Source organism: Tachypleus tridentatus, chromosome 9 (genome assembly GCF_004210375.1).
Source record: "Tachypleus tridentatus isolate NWPU-2018 chromosome 9, ASM421037v1, whole genome shotgun sequence".
Taxonomy (NCBI): Eukaryota; Metazoa; Arthropoda; class Merostomata; order Xiphosura; family Limulidae; genus Tachypleus; species Tachypleus tridentatus.
In genome coordinates this window covers 72,673,168-72,697,372 of record NC_134833.1, presented here as the reverse complement: position 1 = coordinate 72,697,372, position 24,205 = coordinate 72,673,168, and the positions used below count along the sequence as shown (strand labels likewise).

At 32.8% G+C, this 24,205-nt stretch overlaps 1 protein-coding gene across 4 annotated transcripts in view; it reads left to right on the top strand.

Annotated features, from left to right (window-relative positions):
• LOC143225483 (growth arrest-specific protein 2-like) overlaps positions 1 to 23,310 on the top strand; it is a 36,123-nt gene extending 12,813 nt beyond the window's left edge. For 2 of the 4 annotated variants that reach the window (XM_076454968.1, XM_076454967.1), the window contains 7 exons: positions 195 to 375; positions 7,106 to 7,204; positions 8,482 to 8,606; positions 10,828 to 10,969; positions 11,163 to 11,536; positions 11,817 to 11,915; positions 19,102 to 23,310. In XM_076454968.1, coding sequence (XP_076311083.1) covers positions 258 to 375; positions 7,106 to 7,204; positions 8,482 to 8,606; positions 10,828 to 10,969; positions 11,163 to 11,536; positions 11,817 to 11,915; positions 19,102 to 19,371 — 1,227 coding nt within the window. In that variant the 5' untranslated portion in view covers positions 195 to 257 and the 3' untranslated portion in view covers positions 19,372 to 23,310. The remainder of the gene's footprint in view (positions 1 to 194; positions 376 to 7,105; positions 7,205 to 8,481; positions 8,607 to 10,827; positions 10,970 to 11,162; positions 11,537 to 11,816; positions 11,916 to 19,101) is intronic. The other 2 variants (XM_076454970.1, XM_076454969.1) reach the window with 2 other exon arrangements.
• Positions 23,311 to 24,205: the final 895 nt, after the last annotated feature.

Sequence of the window (24,205 nt, the reverse complement as noted above, 5' to 3'; positions counted from 1 at the left end):
CTGATTTTAACGTTGTAAATCCGTAGACTTACCGTTGTAACAGCGGAGTTTGCAAAGAAACAAAAAACATAGATTTTCTCAGTTACATTTCAGTTATTGTTGGTATTTAAATTTTCTGAAGTGACAGAAATAGAGACAAAGTATCCACAGTCTTAACTGCTTCTTCTAATAGTTCTAATTGCTTTTAATTTTAGAATCGCAGGTCATCTGAGAAGAGAAATAAGTAGATTTTAGCGATTAATGTAGATGGCAGGAATATGAACATGTCAAAACAGCTAATATGGGATGATGTCCAGCTACAAATAGCGAAAAGACAGGAGGAAAATTTAATTCCCTTGAAGGAGGATTTGGCTGAATGGATTGACAGAACCTTAAGTAAGTTATACTTTACTTTCTCATGTAGTGATTATTATTACTGTTCTGAGCTGGAAGATGTAAAAATCCGGGTGTTAGACGTATCTGGAACTTTGGACAGCCTCAAACACTCTGTCGTAGTAAATTTATAAGAAATTTACGTTTTTCATACTTCTCTGTCTAAGGATTTATCGAGTTACAATTGTCATTAACTTAGCTATACCTCTTATATCTTTCGAAACCGTAATTCTTAAATTGGCATTAATTTTCTTGTCAAACATTATAACCATGTAGTATATTTTTATTTAAAAAAAATAAAAGTTTGTTTTATTTCCTGACGAAGTACCTTAATTTTGTGTAATTTTAATTACATAAATTGTAATACCGAAAGATAAATATATATATTTGTAGTATAATATTTGATATGTGATGTAGTAACCTAGGGAATATTGTGATAGCTTTTTGTTGAGGTGCGATAAACACTTAGATATAAACGAGTGTTTAAAAGTTACGATATTTTTTCTTGGATAAAAGCTCCTCCATCTCTAATGGATCAACGATAAATTTGGAGGTTATTCCTACATAACTACGGTCAAACAGTAGTTAAGGCACTTCAACTATATGCATAATAACTAGGAAAAGATAATACTTGTTTAGGGTGCTAGTATAAACTACTAACTATTGTTGTGTACATCCTTTTTAGAATGAATTTCTACTCAAATACAAACAAAAAACAACAGTAAATGTCCACCACTATTGTACAGTACGTAATTAAAAAAACTAAATTACGCGTAGCCTATTCTACTGAAAACAGTATAAACTTGGCTTTAAAATTCTATTAAACAGCAACAAATAGTGGGTTTCCTAATTCATTATTATCTATGTTCTGTTAACGAAAAACCTTACTGAAACCTCGAAAACAATGATCACAAAGTAAAAGGTATTGATTTAAGTATTTACAACCTGAATGGAACGTTTTGAGCAAGTAGGCTGAATGGCCTAAGGTTAAGGTGTAGCTGTTCCTAATTTTCAGCTATTAACCAGAAGAAAAGCAACCAGTCAGTAGCAAATGGCTTTTCCGGCTCCGAGAATTGAATAACGGGATTTACTGTAACGTTTATAACATTTCCTCAACTAAAACCTTAGCAGCATGATGGTTCAAGACTTGGGCCTTAAATCTACTGCTTAACTCGCACACCTGGCCTGATAAAGAGAGAAAAAAATCAGATCGAAAGAAATGCTGAAGAGAAAAACAGTAGTCTTCATAATAAAGATGTAAAACTTAGATAAATGTTAAAATTAACGATCTGAAACACTGAAAAGGAAAAAAATTAATTTCTCTCACTGAGGCCTGAAAGCTTATTTATTGTAATATGGCCATATTATAGTACAGTTGGTCCAAAAATGTTTTCACCTTTTTAGATATTTTATGGCCTAGTGCCAAGAAGATTGTTATGATTGAGATAATTAATACAATAAATAACAGTACAAAAGAGCCCTACCACAGGCCTCAGTAAAACTCATTATCGTTTGTTCTTTAAAAACGCGTTGTATAAAATATTGATCATTTGAGCTGTTATGGGAAATGTCTAAAGATTATCCCTTGCAATGTTATGCGTTCTTTTAAGATCATAAGTGACTACATAGTAAGTTCAGATGTTGGAAAGTTGGGAGAGAGGGCTTTGAAAACTTTCTTAAATTGATCCGTTGCTTCAACAAATTTGTGTTCATATCTGTAAAAACATATTTACAATAAAGCTGAAAATTGAATGTCTAAATATTAATTTTTAACAGCAAACTGACTATTGATACAAGTTGTTCCCAGCACGGGCCACAACCAGTTTGTGTTCCACTGCCGAATATGACTTTGATTATAATTCTAAAGTTTGGAAACTTTTCACGTGTAGGGATAGGGGATATTTTGATTGTTTATTCTATAACCCTTGTCGAATTGTTCATAAACTTTGTACGTCAAAATGCCATTAAAAAGTCATTACATAATCCTTAATAATCCTTAATATAAAGAGATCAATGAACACCATTATAAACTTTCGACAAAATTTCACAAATAGAAAACATGTAGATAATTTGCATTTGCAAACATTCGGAAATAATATTTTAAAAGAGCCAATACTGGAGCAATATCCTAATCATCTTGTTCATAAATGCGTTTATGAGTATTCATGGCCAGTTAGAAAAGTATATATATTACATTATATATATATATATACTTTGAAATTCCGAAGAATAAAAGTTACACTACTAAAAGGAAAGTTTGTAACTAAAATTAATGTTCCAAATAATTCTTTACTAATTTATGTAAAATTAAAAACTCACACAAAAAAGAGCCACCAGAACTTTATATGAAAGGAACATTTCTTGAAACAAAAACATCAGCTCAGTTCTCATTTAATATAGATTGAACACATAAACGATATAAAAAGCAAAGTTTGACAGCGCACGAACGATGCTGGGAGCCTAATAGGTACAAATAGAGGAGAAACAGCAAAAAACATAGTAAAATATTTATATGACCAAAAATAGAATACGCAGCATCAGCTTGGATGAATGTAACACAAAAACAAATTAAAACTAAATAGCAAACGCTACAGAATACATTAATTACAATAGAAAACAGAAAACCTTGATCAACGTTTTCAACATTTATGCAGAAGTAAAAATGGATTAAAGCCTCTAAAGCTAGACTTACATGTTATAATTAGTTCTAAGTTTGTGTGCCAGCATTAAGGAAGGGTTTTATATGTGAACGCTCTCGCTGTAATTTCGAATTTTTGAAAAGTGTTGAAAAATACAACTGTAACTGTTTGTGTAGTGTGGAAAATAGCACAGCCGAACAAAAAAAAAAGTGTATTTTAATAAATTAGTAGTAATATAATTAATTACATGGGTATAGCCCTGAAAGAGGTCAGAATGAAAGCGTGGACTAGCTAAACTTTTTCCCTCTTTTTAGTAATTAAATTAAAATTAAAAATATATCAACCATCAAATGCTGGAGGGAGAAAGAAGTTAAAACGAACTTGACCTTCCAAGATCTGAAACACGATGCCGACCTGACCTGACTTTGAGGAACAGAAATAAGGAACAAATGGAATTTAGGTTACACCATAACAATAGAAAATGACATAACTAGTGTCGCACAGGGAAAACATATTTCTATTTGTGTGTGTATATATGCATATTTATATATATCTAGAGTTGAGTATGTTATATTTGAACGATTTTAAAGCCTCACCACGTCTAGTCATACTCTACCTGTCGAATATACATTTTGAACATAGTCTTGCAGCGTTTTTTCCATTGTAAATAGCTTTGTCGCAAGGTTGTCATGACTAAAGCATACCACTCTTCCTTACTTGATTTCCACAATATAGTGTACGAGAACGAAGGCTCCCCAGTGCTAGTTTCAAGAGTCCCATCATAAAGAAGTTCATAAGCGTTGCGTTTGGCAAATTGGTCAATATGATTTTGGTGAACTGACGATGACCGAAGATGGTCGAAACGTTGTTTGCTCTTCTATGTAAAATATTTTCTCAACCCAAACGAGCCGTTTTTGCATATAAATTTCTCAACAAGTGGGTTTCTCGACATCACTGAATACGAATACTCACTTTATTCTCCAGCTGCTTGAAATATGCGATGGTTAAAAAAATATGACATCAAAACAGCTTGTGTAGATATGACTTGTGTTGTTTTCCTACGCGTAGATCCTTCTTGATTATATAACGGACGGACATGTAAGCAGCTTTTGTCACTCTCTTCTGTATTCGTGTATTTCCACGTCTTGTTGCAGGTCTATTTCTGTGTAGTCCTATTTCCCAAGTTGATCCGTAGTTCTTTATTTTCCAAACTCATTTATGCAATGAATTTAATTGTCGTGCGGAATTGTAAATTTCAGACCCTATCTGAACACATCTATACGGTCTGAATGTATGGATATTTTGTGTCAATAAGAAACTAAAGCTTTAATGGTTTATTTTGATTTGATTTATTAGCAGCTGATTGCTCATTAATGTTACGTTAGTCATTTGCAAAGTAGGCATCCTGTATTTCCTTTAATGTCATCAAACGAAATAATAATCGTAACGACTAGTTTAACATGTTCTAGGAATTGAGTCAATTTCATTACTGATATGGGAATTGAGGATACCTTTAAGTAAAGCCTGACAAATGTTTCTAAGAGAAGACTTACATTATTTCATAATTCAGCATATTATGAAAGCCACGATTTTTTGTAAACGCAATGACTTTTGCTATTGCTTGTTAAACGAAACAAAAAACAAACTGTTGCTTCTCGGAGTGGTTACGAAAGGCGTGAAATTGGGTTAACCTTCTACCTAGAGAAGCCACACAGGACGATTTTCTTCGTGCCAAATTAGCATGCTATTCTCTACTGTTTTGTCTGACAGCCTAGTTGAAAAACAACTTCATTCCAATCACTACACTAAAGAGCATTTCCTGCTTCACTTCCAAGTATTACTATAGTTCAATTGAGACGATTATTGTAAGAAAAATGTCCTTTAAAAACGTAAAAACATCATCATTTATTTTTGTAAACAAATTACGTTTTCTATAAGACATAGAGTTAAATACATACAAATTAATTGAGTATTGTATTCTTTTTGGTCCATTTTGTATTGACTTTCGAGGTACATTTTTGAAACCTTTTTATTGAGCTAACTAGTGTAGGTTGATTTACAGATAGAACAAAAGATTTAAATACTCCCTAAATAAATTAATATCCTCTTCGTAGTACTATTTTTATTCGTTGCAGTATGACCCATTACTATTCATTTATTTTAAAGCTAGCACATACAAAAGTGTCGCTACTAATCAAACGTTTTGTTAATTGAACTGTATTTCATGATATTTTTGTTTGTTGTGAAGCACAGAGCTTCACGGTGGGATAGCTGTACTGTTCCAACCAAGGGTGTCAAAATTCAGTTTTTTAGCACTATAAGCATTTTAATTTATCTCTGGGCCATTGAGAGGCTTCGTGATATAAGGACATTTCTTTGTTTATTTATTTGAACTTAAACACAAAGCTACACTATGGAATATCTGTACTTTGTACACCACAGGTATCGAAACGAGATTTCTAGCAATGTGAGTCCGCAACATACCGCTGTGCCACGGGGGAAGGGCATAGTTTAATATTTGATTAAACAAATCTCCAACTATTTTCTGGAAATATAAATATTTTTTATATCAAGACAACATCAGTTTTAATTTTTTTCTGACGAATAAAAACGTTTAATATAAAGTTATAAACTTTTTGTAAAATATTTATTTTCGTTGTTGAATACATGTCAAATGTTCGTCTTACTCATTTAAACACATTGATAAGAAGAATGTGTGGATCGCAAGTATTATGGAACACAATAAACTTGTATATTTGGTTTTCTCAAGTGACATTCTTTGTCTTACTTTATTGAGCTTTGAAGTGAATTTATTTAAATTATTTTGGTTTGACTGGTTTAGATGCTTCTAGTTGGCTTATTTGTTGGAGCTGTTTAAGAAAAATGTATTTTATTTTATAAATCAACGAAAGTAAAATTTTAAATTTTAGGTTTCACGTGGATTACATCATTTGTTTTCTTATTAATTTGTTTTTCCAGATGATAATGCACAAACATCTATGCAATGTTTTTTTAAGTTATTCAACAGTAATTAAGTTTAGATTTATCAGGAATAAATTTAAAAAAGGAATAAATATTGTGTTATCAATGCATTAGTATAAATATGTTACGTTTTACAGTGCACTGGAGCAAAATTGACTGTCACTTGGTCAGTTATAAATATTTACAGTGGTGCTGCTCATGAATGTATGTTGATGGGCAGTTATTAATCCAAAATAACTTATTGTTGAAGTTGACGGTATTTAAACACCTGGCCTTGTTCTAATTGCATAAGATGAAAGGTAACTGTACCACACACAGGTATTTTGTCCTATATGTGGGCATGTTCTGAATTATTTCTTATTATAAATTCTTATATATTAAACACCTGCGCGCGCATTCCCCAGGAAAAAGAGATTAGGTTATAGTTTACGACGTTAGAGGTCGCAAGAGTTTTGTGTAACACAGGTCAGCAGTGTGGTTGTTGATGCTGGAGGTTATTAAATAGAACAGTGCTGTACAAATTATTCTGTACAAAGCTGTATGTCTGTGCAGATTTTCTTTAGTTTTTTCGTCAGTATACTAGGTGGAAAAATACTTATTGTACTTTAAAAGGTGTTGTAAATATATAAAAAAATTAGTATTGTATATCCATATAAATTCAATTTTTTTTAATTCGCTATTACTGTGCATTGATATACTCGACCTGTGTCTTGCCTTGAATTGAGATTTTTCAGTCTGAATTTTGTTTCACGATTTTTATTGACTGGAATTGTACACACTTCAATACTCCTTTACGTAATTAATTAAAATTATTTTAAGTTGCGTTTTAGTGTTGGTTTAAAGTACCCTCAAGGAATATTTTTGCTTTTAATTTTTTTTTTTTTTAATTTGTCAGCATGAAATAGGAAAACTGAAAATGTTAACTCCGTGTAATCTTTCCCGGTACGATGTGATTGGTTGTTCAGGTGGCATATGAAGTGTAATTCATAGAAGCTATTATTCCGATGTTTGTTTAGTTTTATTACGTATTCTTAAACTTGCTATCGGCAATTACTTCTAAATCTTGCACCTATTTACCGTTTAGAAATAACTATTTCCATTAAATTGTTAAGACATTGAAACTTCTGTAATCATGTTGATTGGCGACCTCGAAAAGAAGCTCTTGGAATCTCAAAAAGATCTTTTAACCGACTGGATTAACCGAATGTTGGGTAAGTACTGATATATAAGTGTTTGTAGGTTCATAAGTAAATATTTCTAATCTATAATAATTAAAAATAATTAGGGTATATAACTAAAATACTGAATAATATATCTTTTTTCTTATTCATTCTTACTTTACTCGAAATTACATTAACATCTTGAAAATTCTAAAAAGTAAATAAATAAAGCAACGTCTGATAAAAAGTAAATTAACTTTATGGATCAAAAGTAAAAAATAGTTAATGAAGTTATTTCTGTATATAAAAAATGACTAAAAGTGCAAAGTGTTATAAATCAATATAGAAATAAATTAAAGCCTTTAATTATTAACAAGTATTGATTTATCAGTTGTTATGTATTTACATTAAACACGTTCAGTCTGTAAACCCAATATTTCATTAAATCCAGCTAGCTTGATAATTAGGTTAACCCATTTACTAACCTAACAACGCAAACATCTTTATAACTGTAAACTTTAAAACTCAAAACTATATTAAACATTATAACCAATGATATTAATCAAATTAACTTTAAAGAAAAATGAAATATGTTATTGTTTACAAAACATAGAAAACAGTAGTTTGCTCCTCGTTGGTACTGGATATAGCAAATATAGTGTGGTTCCTATATTATTATACACTCTTTCTCACTTTCACTCAAATATTATTCTTCATAATTGATCACATAGAGAATTGCAACGCTTTAATTTATTGGTTTCATGTTTCTAATTTGTGAACAATAAGGTGAGACAAAAGTAAAGGTTTTCTATGAAAACTGTTCAGTATTTAGTAGTGATAGAGTTAATCCAGAAAATCTAAACACTGTGTAGAAAGGAAATGTGTTTAAGACTTTGGCCAAATGACCTACAAATATACAATGGATGTGTTTGTTTCATGTCTATATATAAACTTGTGTATTTTTATGTTATGCTTTATTTCTCTCTTTTGGTTTTTTAAGCTCTCCACGTTTACAACATTTGAACGCTATCATGAAAATGCAGTGTAAATTCAGGCAAATATAATAGCGTGTTATCAAGATAATATATATAATTTTAGCATAGTTGAAATTGTGGTCCATGAGGATATCTTGATGTTTTGTTTGTTGTTATTTGTGGTGTACCCACAATGATAATGGAACTCGAATTTTAGCTTATCCAGGGGTCTAGTGTGATGTAATTTGTAATTTCCAAAAGAGTATAAAATAATCTTTAGCATTTTAGGGACGTAAGATATGACTTATGTTAATGAGCTAGGGACTGGATGCTACTTTATTTTGTCTCTATTAGATACTGACATTATCACTGTCGAAAATTTCATGAACGCTCTTGATAATGGTGTCATCGTCTGCAAACTTTCAAAGTTAATTCAGAAGAAAGCAGAAAACTATCGTCAAGAAGGTTTAACCTCAGAGGTTAGTTTCAAGCCTTGTTGCTGTATTGATATACACCTTTATTGTGATAAAGATTTGGTGTTAAGTACATTGTGATAAAGATGCATTTTTAAAACGATAATATGATGTAGGCCAAAGTGTATGACAGAATTTGACGTATATTAAAAACGTATAACTTTAGCTTTTTAAAATAGTAGAAGGCATATGAATTTAAGTATGTAGAAATGTTTGATGTATCAAAATGTAATATATGATGGCTAATATATGAAAGAGTTTCGATATGACCAATAGCATACTAATCAAAAGTGAAGTAATCTGTATGTTAAAGAAAGCGAATATTCTAGAACAAGAATTCTTGTGATTTCTACATATTCAACAAAATATATATTAAGGCGAAGATTAATCAAGCTTACCACAATAGCGTAATATAACAAGATGTCTAATTACGTTGTATGCATTTGTAAAAAAACATGAAGGTAAAATGTATAGTTCATCATATCAGTGTAACATAACCAATGTATAAATGAACTGGGTGTAAGGACAAAATACACATTCATGTGTTATATCCGGATACCTTGTATTAGGATATTACTCAGTGGAGTAGTACAAGAGTAAGGTGCAGTCACATGCAGGGTATCAGAATATTGAATTATTTCAAGTTGTGAAGTAATAAGGACAGTACAACGAATATATTCATTTCTAGAGGGATAGAAAAGTGCATTGCAGTCTTTGTATTATTATACAGAGACAGATATTTAGGATATTGTGACATATATCCATCTGTGGAAAATAAAGATATTATGTAGTAACTGTTTTGTGTGGTAAAAATTAAGATACTTACAGCTGATATAAACACATTTATTGGTCCAGAGGATATAATACACTTATATACATTTAGAGTGTACAATGATATCATTTTGATATTTATAACAGTAAATTGTATCTATTTTCGGAGTATCAGAAGACTATAATTTACAGTATCTATATATACTATTTGATGTGTACAGTATTTAATTAATGAGTAGTATGTTATAAATAATATGGAAAGAACTGAGTACCTTATATTAAAACAAGTTTGAAAATGCAGATCATCAAGTCAAATTATAACCACAGCCAGTATAAAGTCCCTGTTAAATCGCATGTACCAGATCTATGTTTTACCAGTATCTTTTTAATTAATTGTTTTTAGAAGGGTATTTAACACCCTTTTTTGACGCAAAATATTTATAACTCAGATCGTAAATATGTGTACAAATCGGAGATTTAAAAATTTCAAATTGGGAATGTCCTTTGTACTTAATAACATTGAAAAGCAAAGAAATATGAATCAAACTGGGAAACCAGAGCCACTCAGAAAGAGATTTATAAGAAGTCGTATCCAGACAGGGTAAGCAAAGTGCGGCGTCATGCAACAGGTAAGAACTCAAGAATACAAATATCGGGAGGGGTGGAGAGGAACATCTACGTTATCCAGGCAACTGTACAAAACATAATCTTAAAAGGTCACACATGTCACGTGTATCCATGCTGTTTTCACGATGTATCAGTTTACATCAAGCAGTTGAGGAATAAAATGAGTATTTGTGTTATTAACACGAAATCATAGTTGTCAAATCGCCGGGAGCAGCACTTATGGAATTTAGTGCAATCAGACAGTTAACACAGGCACTTTCAAATAAAAGTAGGGTGCTTCAAACATGACAACCTAAAAATAGTACCTTTTACATCGGGAAATATGTTTTAGGGTCTATTGTCAAAGGTACACGGCTGTCAGACAGAGCATGATCAAACATAGCGATAGTGGACTGTACGACATGACGAGAAATACAAAGCTGTTTTAACACAACGTACTCAATACTTATATAATTTGTAAGAATGTGAATATTTCACTTTACATATTTAATTGTTCACTTACTTCTGTGATGGGTTGCTTTTTAAATTAGAATGTATCAAATTATTAAGGTGAACTTGCGCTTTAAGGTGAAAACATAAAACTAATGATACGACAGGGTTCTGAAAGTACTGTTTATACAACTCAGAAGTAATATGAAATAAATATTTCTAAGACATCTAATATTACTCACGCACGCTCAATCGCATAGGTATGCACACTGTCACATAATATAAAATAGTACAGATATTATTTCTAAAATGTTGATATTTTATTGGTTTCAATTTCTGTTTTGGTATTGAATGTATTGCAGTTTTAAGGGTAATGTAACTCTAAACTGAATTTTCTCAGGTTGTCCCTACAGTATCGTTTAAATGTTGGGAAAACGCACGGTCTCAGTCTTTCTTTGCACGTGAAAATGCTCAAAACTTCCTCAATTGGTGTCGTAAGTTTGGGGTACGTGAAGCTGTCTTGTTTGAATCAGAGGGACTAGGTAACTTGAAACTTCATTTATGTAATATTTTATGGTTATTCAAGGTGTTTTAAATATTTTAACAAGTTTCTTTTTTATTCTTACGGTTTGTGTATTTTTGTTAATTAAGTCATATCTAAGATTATTAATAGAGTTATATTCTTAATTATAAAGGTTTGAAAAATGTTAAATTATATTGGCTTTCTTGTTCTAGTACTGCACGCTCAACCTCGTACAGTGGTGTTGTGTCTTTTGGAGTTAGGAAGAATAGCTGCAAAGTTCGGCATTGAACCACCAGGCCTTGTGAAGCTGGAAAAGGAAATAGACGAACGAGAGTCCTCTGGTTCAACAGTCGCTTCAGACTCGGGATCCATTTCCCCATCCTATTCTCCAGTTCCAATGTATACAACAGAAGAATTTTCCCCGTCTTTGCCTCAAACTCCCGTGTGTACACAAGCAGATTTCCCAATATCTGGAGCAAGTGCTGCCAGCCAGGATTCAACTACAGCGCCTTCACCACCAACTACTCTGAAATTAAACGGAACACCCACAAAGCCTGGAACAAAATCTTCAGATTTAGATAAAAAGGTAAACTATGACAAAAATTAAATTGTTGTCACAGACCTTAAACACTCAGAAATAACATATACATTCTCAAAGAATTAATCAAACAAAGAATAAATTATGAAGGAAGAAAATACGTAATAATTTGTTTTATAGTAAAAGTATATAGATATGAATTAGTACTGATAATTTGAATTACTTGTCTTTAGTTTAAGCGTTATCGACTTTAAAAGTAACCTTATTGCAGTCTGGATTCTAACCGATGGTTATTTTATATAAGATACAAATTACTTTAACGCCACAGGTAATGCAGATAGCTGATGACGTGTTAGAAGACAAAACTCAGATCAAGAGAATTTCCGAAGGTCGCTATAGTATTGCTGGGAAAAATGTTTTCGTCAGAGTAAGTTTAGTAGATTTCCATATATGTCATTAGTTATTTGACATAGTTTCTAGAAAGTAACGCGTGAATATAAACGTAGGTAATGATGTGACACACTTTAATTTAAATTATATCATTTTTATGTTATAGTTCTGAGTTGCTAAGTTTTGTATCTATTTTTTCCAGTAGATGGAAGCACAAACTAATAACGATGTGTAAAAGATGTTACGTACTTTTTTGTTTTGAGAAGCTGTTTAAATAATCTCATTGAAAGAGATAAAAATAACTGTAATAACACGTAAATTTTAAATTAATTAGTACATATAAATTGTTAGACTATTTTTACTGTACTTCTCTACTATTATTATTCTTTAATGACGGGCAATCGATGTTTACAAGGTCTAATACTTTCAAACTGTGGCTACACACTTTCAAAGGGCGGGCATGATTGAGGCCCAGGTTCAAGACCACGTCACACCAAACTACCTACAAATAAATGACCAAAGTATAGGGAACCCCTTGTCACCAGTTCTAGCTAACATTTTTATAACACAGATTGAATCACAAGCGATGTATTTAGCCTTACACCCACCACTATACTGGTACAGGTATGTTGATGATACAATTACTGGATTCACATCTACAGGACAAACACTTAGTTTTTTCAACCACGTTATCTCGATACAAACCCAACATTAAGTTCACCTGTGAACAAGAAAAAAACTAACCAAATAGTATTTCTTAACCTCAAGATCACTAGAACTGATACACAATTCAAAACAGAAATCCACAGAAAAATCACTCGTGCTGTATTATACATTCCCTGGGACTCAGCACATTAAACAAAACAAAAACCCAACATATTAAGAAACCAAATAAACACAGCCGCAAAATTATGCTCAACCGATAAAATTAATGATGAAATCAACAAAATAAAACATTTTATCAACATCCTCAGAAGAGAGCAGCAAATAAAAAAAGGAGGTAGACGTTGAAGATCCAATTTCAGAGATGCAACTGGTGAGAGAAACCCATACTACCCCAACCAAAGAGACCTCAATGACATGATTAGAAATCTTGGTCTAAAAAAGTAAAATGCCGAGTTTTAGACATCTAGGCTTAAGGAGTGGATTTGTTAAATGAAAGTGTGCAAGTCGCAAGTCAGAGGAAGCATTACTGACATTTTTCAAGCTTCTTCACTCGTCAAGATGGGCTCTGCTTCTGCCACAATGTATCCGGTCTGTGCGAGACAATTGGAATTGCCTTTAACCCGAACGAGTGGCGCCTCTTCGATGATAGCTCATCCAGAAGCCTCAAAGCTGTGCTGCTCCATAACAGGAATAGGTATCCGTCTCTTTCCCTGTCTCATTCGGTGCACCTCAAAGAGGAATACAACAGCGTCAAGACCTTACTGGAAGCCTTGAAGTATGACGAGTATGGCTGGGAGGTTATCGGAGACTTCAAAATGGTGGTATTCTTAATGAGTCTCCAAGGAGGCTTTACCAAGTTTCTTTGTTATCTTTGCCTTTGGGACATCAGGGACACCGCAGCGCACTACAACAGGAAGCACTGGCTGCAACGCATTGAGCTCACTGTGGGAAGGCACAATGTTAAGTGTGAGCCACTAGTGAACCTCCAGAAAATGTTGTTCTCACCATTGCACATAAAATTGGGTCTTATGGAACAATTTGTCACAGTTCTTGATAAGGAGTCTGTAGCCTTCAAGTACCTTCGAGACTTCTTCCCTAACCTCTTTGAGGCAAAGGTCACAGCTGGTGGCTTCGTTGGACCACAAATAAAGAAGATCCTGGAGTGCACAGAATTTCCCAAGAAGCACAGTAGGAAGGGTAAAAAGCTTAGGACAGCTTTGTCACTGTAGTTTGGGGCTTCTTGCACAATCATATGTTCGAAATTTATGTGGAACTGGTTGAGGCTTTGGTGAAGAACTATGGCAAAATGGGCTGCAGGATATCCCTGAAAGTTCATATCCTTAACGCTCATCTTGATAAATTCAAGGAGAACATGGGAACATACTCAGAGAAGCAAGGCGAGCGCTTCTGGAAACAAAGATATACTGGACTCTGAACGCCGCTACCAAGTAGCGTATAATGAAAACATGATGGGATACTGTATTTGGGGCTGATACGTGAAAGCGATTTACATTGCAGTCGCAAATCTCGAAAAACTACTCACTTCTAAACATTTTTGCTCATTTTTGTATAACTTTAGTATAAATACATGTAAGTCTTGATTCATATGTTGTTTTATTCAGACCTTATGTAAATGAAAATGTGCAAATTTGCCCGTTTTTACATAAAAAATAGGTTTATTTCTAAATTTCTTTTTCCAGGTCACAAAAGCAAAGTTTGAAGGGAATAATGGCCATTTTCTGTACTTTTACAACATAAACAATTAAGGAATAACACATACTATCCAGGAACAAAATTTGTGTTACATAGTGTTATTTATTCTGCTTATCCTATTTGTTTTCACTTGCGTTATCAACCAAATTAGTAACATTATTTATTTTCTAATCATATTCTCTAAATTACCGGTTTTGACATTGCTTATAATAATCTCAGTCCCTTCAATTGTTTGCTCTTTCAAGTTTTTAACAATGATAAATATGATTTCTTAATTTTTGCAATACAAGTCATTGTATGGCCATGTGGTTAAAGCGCTTGACTAGTAATCTGAGGGTCTCGGGGTCGATTCCCCGTCACACCAAACATGCTCACCCTTTCAGCCATGTGGGCGTTATAATGTAACGGTCAATTCCACTATTCGTTGATAAAAGACTAGATCAAGAGTTGACGGGGGCTGGTAATGGCTATTTGTCTTCCCTCTACCTTTACACTGCTAAATAAGGGATGGCCCTCCTGTAGGTTTGCTCGAAATTCAAAACAAATAAACACTTATAAGTATAAAACTTGGTTATTTAATTGTCTCCTAATTTATAAAACTTACGCTACTTAATTGAATGGTTGTTAGTTACAGACAAAATTGTTACTAGCGGTTAAAGATATTTAAAGACTGAATTTTAATTGTTTTAAAAGTTCTCGACTTGAAATAATTATGCTCGCTCTTTTTCGAAACTATGACATCGTAGAATAATATTAGTTCACAAACTTGAGTTAATAATTTTTGTTTTTGAGAATTAATTGGCTTGAGAGACTGATAACATTTATTAGCCTCGGTTTATAAATTATGATCTGTAGTAAAATGTAATAAACATGGAAAGTGTATTATTTGAAATATCATTAATTGTCGTGATTTTATTAGTTAGTAATCTCAAGAAAATAATATTAATTATACTACCACAAATATCCGCCCTCCAAACAGGTATAACTGCTAGTTCCTACAGAAACCTATAGGGCCTATGGTCTTTTCTGGAATTGTCTGAAAGTTCTATATTATATAATCTATAAGAACATAAATATACTCTTCAAAAAAAGAAACGCAAAAGGCAAAATTTGAGACAAATTGTTAACAAGTTTATTCCGGGTAGTTCTGTATGAGATGTGTGAAACTTTGCACATTCATTGCTGAACACCCAAAGTCTGCAAAGGCGAAGTCCACGCTCACTAGTTGAAGTTTAACGTCACTCAACGTCAATAACGAGTATGCCTCCCGTGAGCATCAATAACTGCTTGGCATCTCCTGCCCATGGAAGCGATGAGATGACGAATCACATCCTGTGGAATGGCTGTCCACTCAGCCTGCAAAGCTGCTACAATGTTCGATGGGGTTTAAATCTGGTGATCTGGAGGGCCAGGGAAGAACGTTGATGTTGTGGTGTCTCAAGAAGACAGTGGTGAGTCGGGCTGTGTGAGGACGGGCGTTATCATGTTGAAAAACGTCGTTAACGTTCACCACGATGGGTTGCACATGGGGCTTAAGAATCTCGTCGACGTATCGTTGAGCCGTAAGATTCCCTCGAATGTGCAAAAGATCTGTTCTGGCATTGTAGGCGATGGCAGCCCACATCATGACGCTGCCACCACCAAATCTGTCAACTTCCTGCACACAGTTTGCTGCAAAACGTTCACCTCAGCGACGGTAAACACGAGTCCTTCCATCCTGCCTACTAAGCATAAAACGTGATTCATCGCTGAACCAAACATGCCTCCATCATCGATGAGGCCATACCCGATGTGCCCGAGTCCACTGCAGCCGTGCTTGACGATGTTGCTGGGTGAGGTTGACGCCTCTGACTGGACGTTGAAGTCGGATTCCTGCATCTGGTAGACGGTTGCGTACGGTCTGATCGGAAATCCTACGCAGCCCTGGTATGGTTGAGGCAGTAGACGTCGCAATGGTGGGCCTATCCCGAAGGTGACGTAACCGGATGTAGCGATCTTGTGCGGGCGTGGTCACACGAGGTCTGCCAGATCGTGGACGGTCACGAGTTGATCCATGTTGTTGGTGACGATTCCATAGCCTTGTGATGGTGCTTGGGTGGACATTCACAGCTCTAGCAACATCTGATCGAGATTTGCCTGCTTCCAAGCGACCAATGGCGTTGTTGCGTTGTGCTTCAGTCAGTCTTGGCGTAACTGTATTGCGTGTCGGTGGCTTAACACTGAGCTATGGAAACCGAGAACCCGTCACTTTTATAGGGATTTTGCACATGTTGCACTTGCAGAACATGCAGATCTCTCAAATAAATTTATTGGACACGAATGCGTTTTGGGGAAAATCCGATGTTTTCCTCCGTTTTCAAAGTGCACAACTTTTATTTTCATTTTGGTCTGACAATCAGTGCCTTAACACATGTAACATCACATACTCTGAGCTTATAACGTTATTACATATATTTCTCTTTAAAATAAAAAAATATCCCTTTTGCGTTTCTTGTTTTGAAGAGTATATATTTAACATTAAATAATGTTTACCATCCATGAGAAAAATGATTTTATTGAATTTTAGTTTATACTATCATTAGATCACAGTAGATTTTAATGAAGTATTTCTTTGTACGTATAGTTATCAATGGAAGTGGCTTGCTATTATGTCGCAACACTCATAAGATTTTCATTAAAGAAAAACAAAATAATTTATACAGATTGTTTTTGATTGTTTTATATTTGAAACTTGTTCCTTTTTTTGTAAAGTTTATTGGTTAAATCTGACACATATCATTTTTGTGGAACTTTAAATTATTTTATTTATATTACAGTTATAAATATGGTCTCTAGTTATAAAAAAAAATATTATCCAGCTATGATTGGTAATGATCGATGAGGTAGTATCCGAGATACTAGTTTTGAACGTATACTTGGTTTGGTTTAAATGTCGCATAAAGCTACACGAAGGCTATCTGCGTTAATTGTCCCTAATTTAGCAGTGAAAGATCAGCGAGAATGCACCTAATCAGTACAATCTACCGCCAACTCTTGAACTACTCCTTTACTAATGTATAGTGGGACTGACCATCACATAATAACGCCTCCATTTCTGAAATGGAGAACATATTTGATGGGACGGGAATTCATACCTGCAAACCCTCATATTTAGAGTCAAGCACCCTAACCTTCTAGCCGTACCGAATCATCACAAGCTCCATTATAATAAGATATAGCCGTTAAAATGTCTATAATTGTAACGTCACTCCCCAATACATAAGCTGTAAGTTTAAGTATTATTTGATAGGTTGTTTAGGCAGAGTATTCATGATGAAACTATAGAATAGACCGCAACTGCCTGTTCTGGAGACACAACTATAGAAGACGATGTTTCGAAAGTCTTCCGCCTTTCGTCTTCAGATCAGTCTATGCGTAGGTATTGTCGGTCATTTATAGTGTTCTGGTAGATTGTGGAGAGCGTGTTATGATTGGTTGTATTATCACTGTTTCTGGCTGTAGGAGAGATTTCCTGTAGATTCAACCAATGACAGCCACAGGTTACTCACCTCTAATTCAGAATCTCTGTTTAATGAAGGTTTAATAGTGTTAATGTAAAATGATTCTTTGATTTTCATCCATACCTATAAAACCAAGTTTTTACAGACGTTATGTCGACAATATCTTCGTTATTTGGCCCCATGATCATCAAAACTTACCAATCTTCTTAGAACATCTCAATTCCATAAACAAAAGAATCAAATTCACTATAGAAATAGAGGGACAAAATAGTCTATCATTTATTGAGATACCCATTAGCAAACAAGCAAAACAACTAACCATAACTGTAGCAAGAAAACCCACCCATCACGCGAACAGATACCTATACTTCCAATCCTATCATCCAACCTCATGAAACGTAAGATAATCCAATGCCTAAACAAGAGAGCAGAAAATATTTACAATAAGACATCCATCGGAGCAGAAGATCGTAGAGAGTTTTAAACAGAATGGTTACACCTTCTCCTTCATCAAAAACTCCTTGAAGAAGATCACGACAGAAAGAAAAGATCAGAAAGTTATCACCACTACTACCATTTACCTACCATACCTACAACATTTCAGTGAAAAACTCATATGCATAGCCAAAACAATTCAACACAGAAGTCCAGTAAAAATCCTACAATACCTTAAGATCCATTCTGGTACAAAACAAACAGCGACCTATCAAAGAGAATCTCAAAAACATCATAATGAAATTCCGTGTTCCTGCAACGATACATACATTGGAGAAAGGGAAAGAAAACTCGCGACAAGAATAAAAGAACATAACGATAGTACAAGACTCATGAAAACACAAAATTCAGCCATTGCAGAGCATGCTACATCAACTGGACACAGAATAAACTGGTAGTAAACTAGAATCATCGACACAGACAAATTCTGGAAGACAAGAAAGTCATATTATATTAACACTATTAAACCTTCACTTAACAGATATTCCGGATTAGAGGTGAATAACCTGTAGCTGCCATTGGATGAATCTACGGGAAGTCTCTCCTCCAATCACAAATAGTGATAATCCAACCAATCATAACACACAATCCACAATCCACCAGAACACTATAAAAGACCGACAACACCTACACATAGACTGAGCGGGCACAGGACAGGTAGAACATTCAGCGCCTGTCCTGTGAAAGTGATTACTGAAATTTACTTCCTATTTTCAACTCAGTAATTAATAATTCCTACCAAATCTTTCATCCCATTCTTTTTGTTTATGTTTTTAAAGGAAGAAATGAAGCATATATCTCTCATAACTCCATATATTTAGAGACTAAAAGTTAATTTCTGCCTTCTAGCTATTAAAAGGTCGTCATGTGATGGTAAGGGTAGGAGGAGGTTGGGACACCTTGGAGCATTTTTTGTCCCGTCATCATGTGAGTGACCCTTGTCAGGTGAAGATCATTGATAGAAAATCTTTGTGGTCAGACTTTCATTCAAGCCCGTCAACGCCATTATCCAACAATAGTGAATCCGAGAGCTTTCTTCACATAAGAGCCCAGTACAGGAATTCACTTTCAAATATTTCTGCATCCGCAAAATATAAGCAAAGATCACTGGATAGTTAGTTACAATTGTTATCAACAGAACATAATATTCGTAACACAGATCTTTCGTACCAAAATAATATAACTCTATGGTAATTGATAAGTTTTAAACACCAACTGGTTTGATGGTATGGTGTCATTTAAATTTACAGAAAGAACAACTTGAATATATTTTAAAACATTTGTGAAGGTTCATATCTCTTTATAAATGTGGTTGTATGTAGTGGTGTGATTAAAGAATATTTCAATTAAATCTGTTTAATTATGTGAATTGAACGTAGGCACTCATGAAAATAATTTTGCGCTTAAAATTTGTATTTATTTTACGTGGGAATTTAAAAGTTATAAATAGGTTATCAAATAAGGTGATTTATTTTCAGTGAATAGGAAAGGGTCTAATTTTCTTTCAGTTTTAAAAAGTGTAAAGCCTTGATTCTTCTAAACAAGCTCTACGTGAATAGTACGAAACTGGGCGAGTTATTCAAGGTAATGTGTATATATGCGGTTGATATCAGGCATTATTATTAATTAGACAATCCTACCGTAGTACAAGTGAACGCACTGATGTTGTGAAGAGAAGACACAATATCTTCTGTTTTATGTTTCGTAATTTTATAATAGTTCTAAAAATATTATGTTTCACATAAATAGTAAGAAAATCTAGTCAATATAACCGAGTGTTGAGAACGAAAATTAACTACATAACTTTTGGAAGGTTAAATTTATTAACAGTCGTATATTGCTCAGACAGTTGACCTGAGATGATCTTAGCCAGTGTTATATAAAGTCAAGAAATTTATTAATTTTGGTTTTAGCTTGTGATTTTAAGATGTAAATAAGGTTTCTGTTTCAGTGATTTACTTTTCATAACAGTCATTAATAGCTAAATCTGTGTTTTTTATACTCGATATATGTGTGTGTGTGTTTGATTAAAAGTTCTTGCCAGTGCTTAACATTATATCCTAACTCTATCCCTTATCTCTAGTTTATCATCCATAAAAGAAAACAAAAAAACATTGTGGTGGTTGTTTTTAATTAGAAAGAAATACCTTTGCGTTCTGTGATTGTATGTATGATATGTCAGAGCGTTAAAGCTTAACTTTTTGGTTGCGTCGCATTTTTAAGCCTTTAGGTATGAGTAAATCATTATGGTCCAAATTATGAAAACATTGTTCAACTCTTACTTAGATGTATTTTAATAAGTCCAATAACATTTTAAAGGTTTTCACTTTTTAAAGGACAAATAACTTATTTCACTTGATGGTTACATTTTCGGTATTCAAATATGTATATTTAGTTGAATGAATGGAACTTATAAGTATTTGACTGTTGGTTCAGCCAGTTATTTTTTTAAAAATGTTGTTTTCAACACAAAACAAAAAATTACTAAATGTTTTCGATTTTTCAAAACAATTAACTACTCAAAGTGTTTATATTTTAAATTGTATAATCAATCTCATGAAGTAATCTCGATTGTTTTTAAGACGTCTCTAAATTAACTTCTTTATTATTGTATTGAATTATTTGTTTTGAAATTAGTTTTTAATCTCTGAAATGGGTAAATATAAATTGCAATAAATACATTTTATCTTTGATCTCATTTACTTGGAGATATTTACACGTTAAGCTAAAACGTACTTTCTGTTTGGTTTATCAAGAAACAGTAATTACAAAACAGAAATGATGAAACGTTACCACGAATTGAGGTACTTAACGTTTTCATGAGTGTATTTTTTCTGGACTTGTATAATGTAGAACATCTTAAGAACAACTTAATTGCAACACGTATTGCCATAGTTGATTGAATATTATGTGTGTTATAAATATTTTAAAAAAAGACTTAGACATTTGTTCTTTATGAAGATTTTTCTGAGGTCATCTCGTTTGGACTAAAAGCTAACTGGATATTCCTGATGGTTAGACAATCTATTAACGATTTCTAATAAATGATACATGTAAGAGACTATCATTTAATAATATATTGTTCATAGTAACGTTCTCGAAAGTAACAGTAACGTTGGTTTTTTTTATCTGTAATTACGGTGTCAAGAAATGAAACAACCACTATGTTTCAACTTTAAAGAGCAATTATAAAGTTATATCATGATCAGATGAGAGTTGTGGTTCAAATAGAATTAGTAGCCCTGGGTAAATAGTGAATTTGTTGTATGAATTAGTTTCATTAGTTTTCTCTAACTCTCATTTCAACTTTTGTTGCAAACCACTGTGATTGTGTTTACTGAAGTTTACTGGTGTCCTGAATTCAAGTTATTATCTTTTTTTAAGTCGCTAATAAACCAATAGATCAAATGTTTGTCTCATAAGAATTGGAAAAAAAACATATACTTAGTTGCAATAACTATTTATTATATTTATGAATATCTTGATAATTGAGTTCCCCCCATTATCCTCAACCAAGACAATCAAGTTATCAATATGTATAATTGTAAAATCACAGAATCAATCCGTGGTGGAAAACAAAATGATATCTTCAGTATTTTCGAATGTTCACAAAAATGTCCATTTGTTATCAAATTCGGCATGGAACGTTCTATGTACAAAGACATAAGACAACATAAAATTTATTTTTATTACAATTTGGAAAATAATCATGAATTAATTTACATCCTGTATTTCAACCTGTACGTACTTTTGTACGAATGTAATAATTACATAAGTTTTTCCTGTTTGATGCTTAATACATAGATAAGTTGAACTATTACTTAATTTCAATGTTTTAGTTAAGCATTTCAGTATTTATCAATATTATTCATGCCTACATAGATGATTTAATTTTTGTTTATTCAAGGAATATGGCATCATTTTACTTTTGTCATTTACATCTATTTATTTGTGCAACATTCAAGAATAACTTGATGATGTATATATATATATGTACATTATTTTTATCTTTAATTAAGAAACTCACAATACATACGATAATTACAAGATAGAGCCAATATTGCTATTTAGCTACTTTTATTTTGCGTTATTTAATGATATTAAATCAACGCAGAATTTGTATATTAACTTTCGAACCATACAAAAATAAACTCTCACTGTATTTTACAGATTTATATCGAAAACGTAGTAGCTTTTTAAGTTTAGAAAGGAATTAAAAACTATTTCGTTCTACCTTCTGTAAAACTTATATCAAATCTAATGTCTTAGCAAGCTTTTTAATATTCCAGAAAACATTAAGATTTCAAACATTTCAGAAAGAGACAAGCTTGTATAATCATTATTTCTTCTATGAAAAATATTTCTAAATTTTTTTCTGATAAAATGTTTGACAACTGTAACTAATTAATAAATTTTTTTAAAACAAATAAAATTCACAATTTTAACGGGAAATTTTCACCATAGCTATTAGGTTAAAACTGATCTTATGGACAGGTAGGAACTTAAACTGATTTGTATTTGAGAAGTAATGAGAAATTTGATTGATGATTTGTTCTTCCATTTAAATTATATACCATGCTTATGTGGAAACAAAAACATAAAGTCTTCGTGTGTTAAGAGTGATCATTTATTGCGTTTCTAAACGTGTTTTGTTGTGTTACTAAGCTACATGAGTGACAAAATGTTGGTATTTGGTTTGTTTGTTTTTAACGAAAAGATACATAATTGGCTATCTATGCTTGTTCATGTGTGTGTTTTCTTATAGTAAAGCTACATCGGACTATCTGCTGAGCCCACCGAGGGGAATCGAACTCCTGATTTTAGCGTTATAAATCCGGAGACTTACCGCTGTACTTTCGGGTAGCTATGCTTGTTCATCTCAGAGATTCGATTCCCGTATTATACGATTTGTCATTACTGTATTACTGTTTTGTACGTGATTTTGAAAATTTCATCTCATCGAATATTGGTTTTTGTATTTCATTTGTGTACGTTTTATCATATGTGGAGATTTGCGAAGGTTATTTGAAAATAAAACTTAAAATATGCCTACCACTACTTCTATATTTCTGTCGTACTTTTAGTTTTGTCAGAAACAAATTGGAACATTTTGATACCTAACAGCTGTAATGAACTAACTTTTATTAAGTATAATCTATACATTGATAACACCGTTTAAATTTAAAAAACAACAACAACTAATGTCTGGCCGTAATAAGTTTCAGCTAGTTCGCTACACGCAGGAAACTGAAGTAAGACACAAAGAAGTCATCTCTACTTCCTAAATGCAAGATGGATTGTAAAACAACAAGAAAATACAACAGAAATGAATATTTAGTTATACGGTTCCCACGAATCCTAGATAAACTATCAGACTCTGTCAGATATCACGTAATGACAATTTTTATGCTTCATTTAAATAGGGCTTGAACCAAATTCTGATATGTAACTGAAAGTAAACAATAGAACAAATCTAGAGATACACTAAACGTTCGAGTCTTAACTTTATCGCTAAAGTGTATAAAGATTTATCTGACAGTTATCATTACTAGGAAATTAAGTTAACTTTTACGTTCTTAAATATTTTTATCTCATTAAGAAAAACTACCAGTAATCAGAATAATTTAGTTTAATCTGTGTATTAAAATACTTGTTAACAAATAATGTGTTTTTTTTCTCGTGAAACAAGTCATTTTCTTCAGTCTATAAATTGTATTCGTGTGTCTGAGCAATGAACGGAATATCCTAATGGTTTTTATGTCGTCTTAATCTAGTGGTTTAAGTACACAATCTTCTTGATGAAAGGTGTCTTTATTAAAACATTCAACTTTTTATAGTTGTAAATATTATGCATAATAAGCAAAAAAACTTGCAAAATGTATAGGAAACAGAAATCAGATACTGAGACCGAGTCTTGGTCTGAAGATCAAATTATGAGGTCTCGGTCTTGATC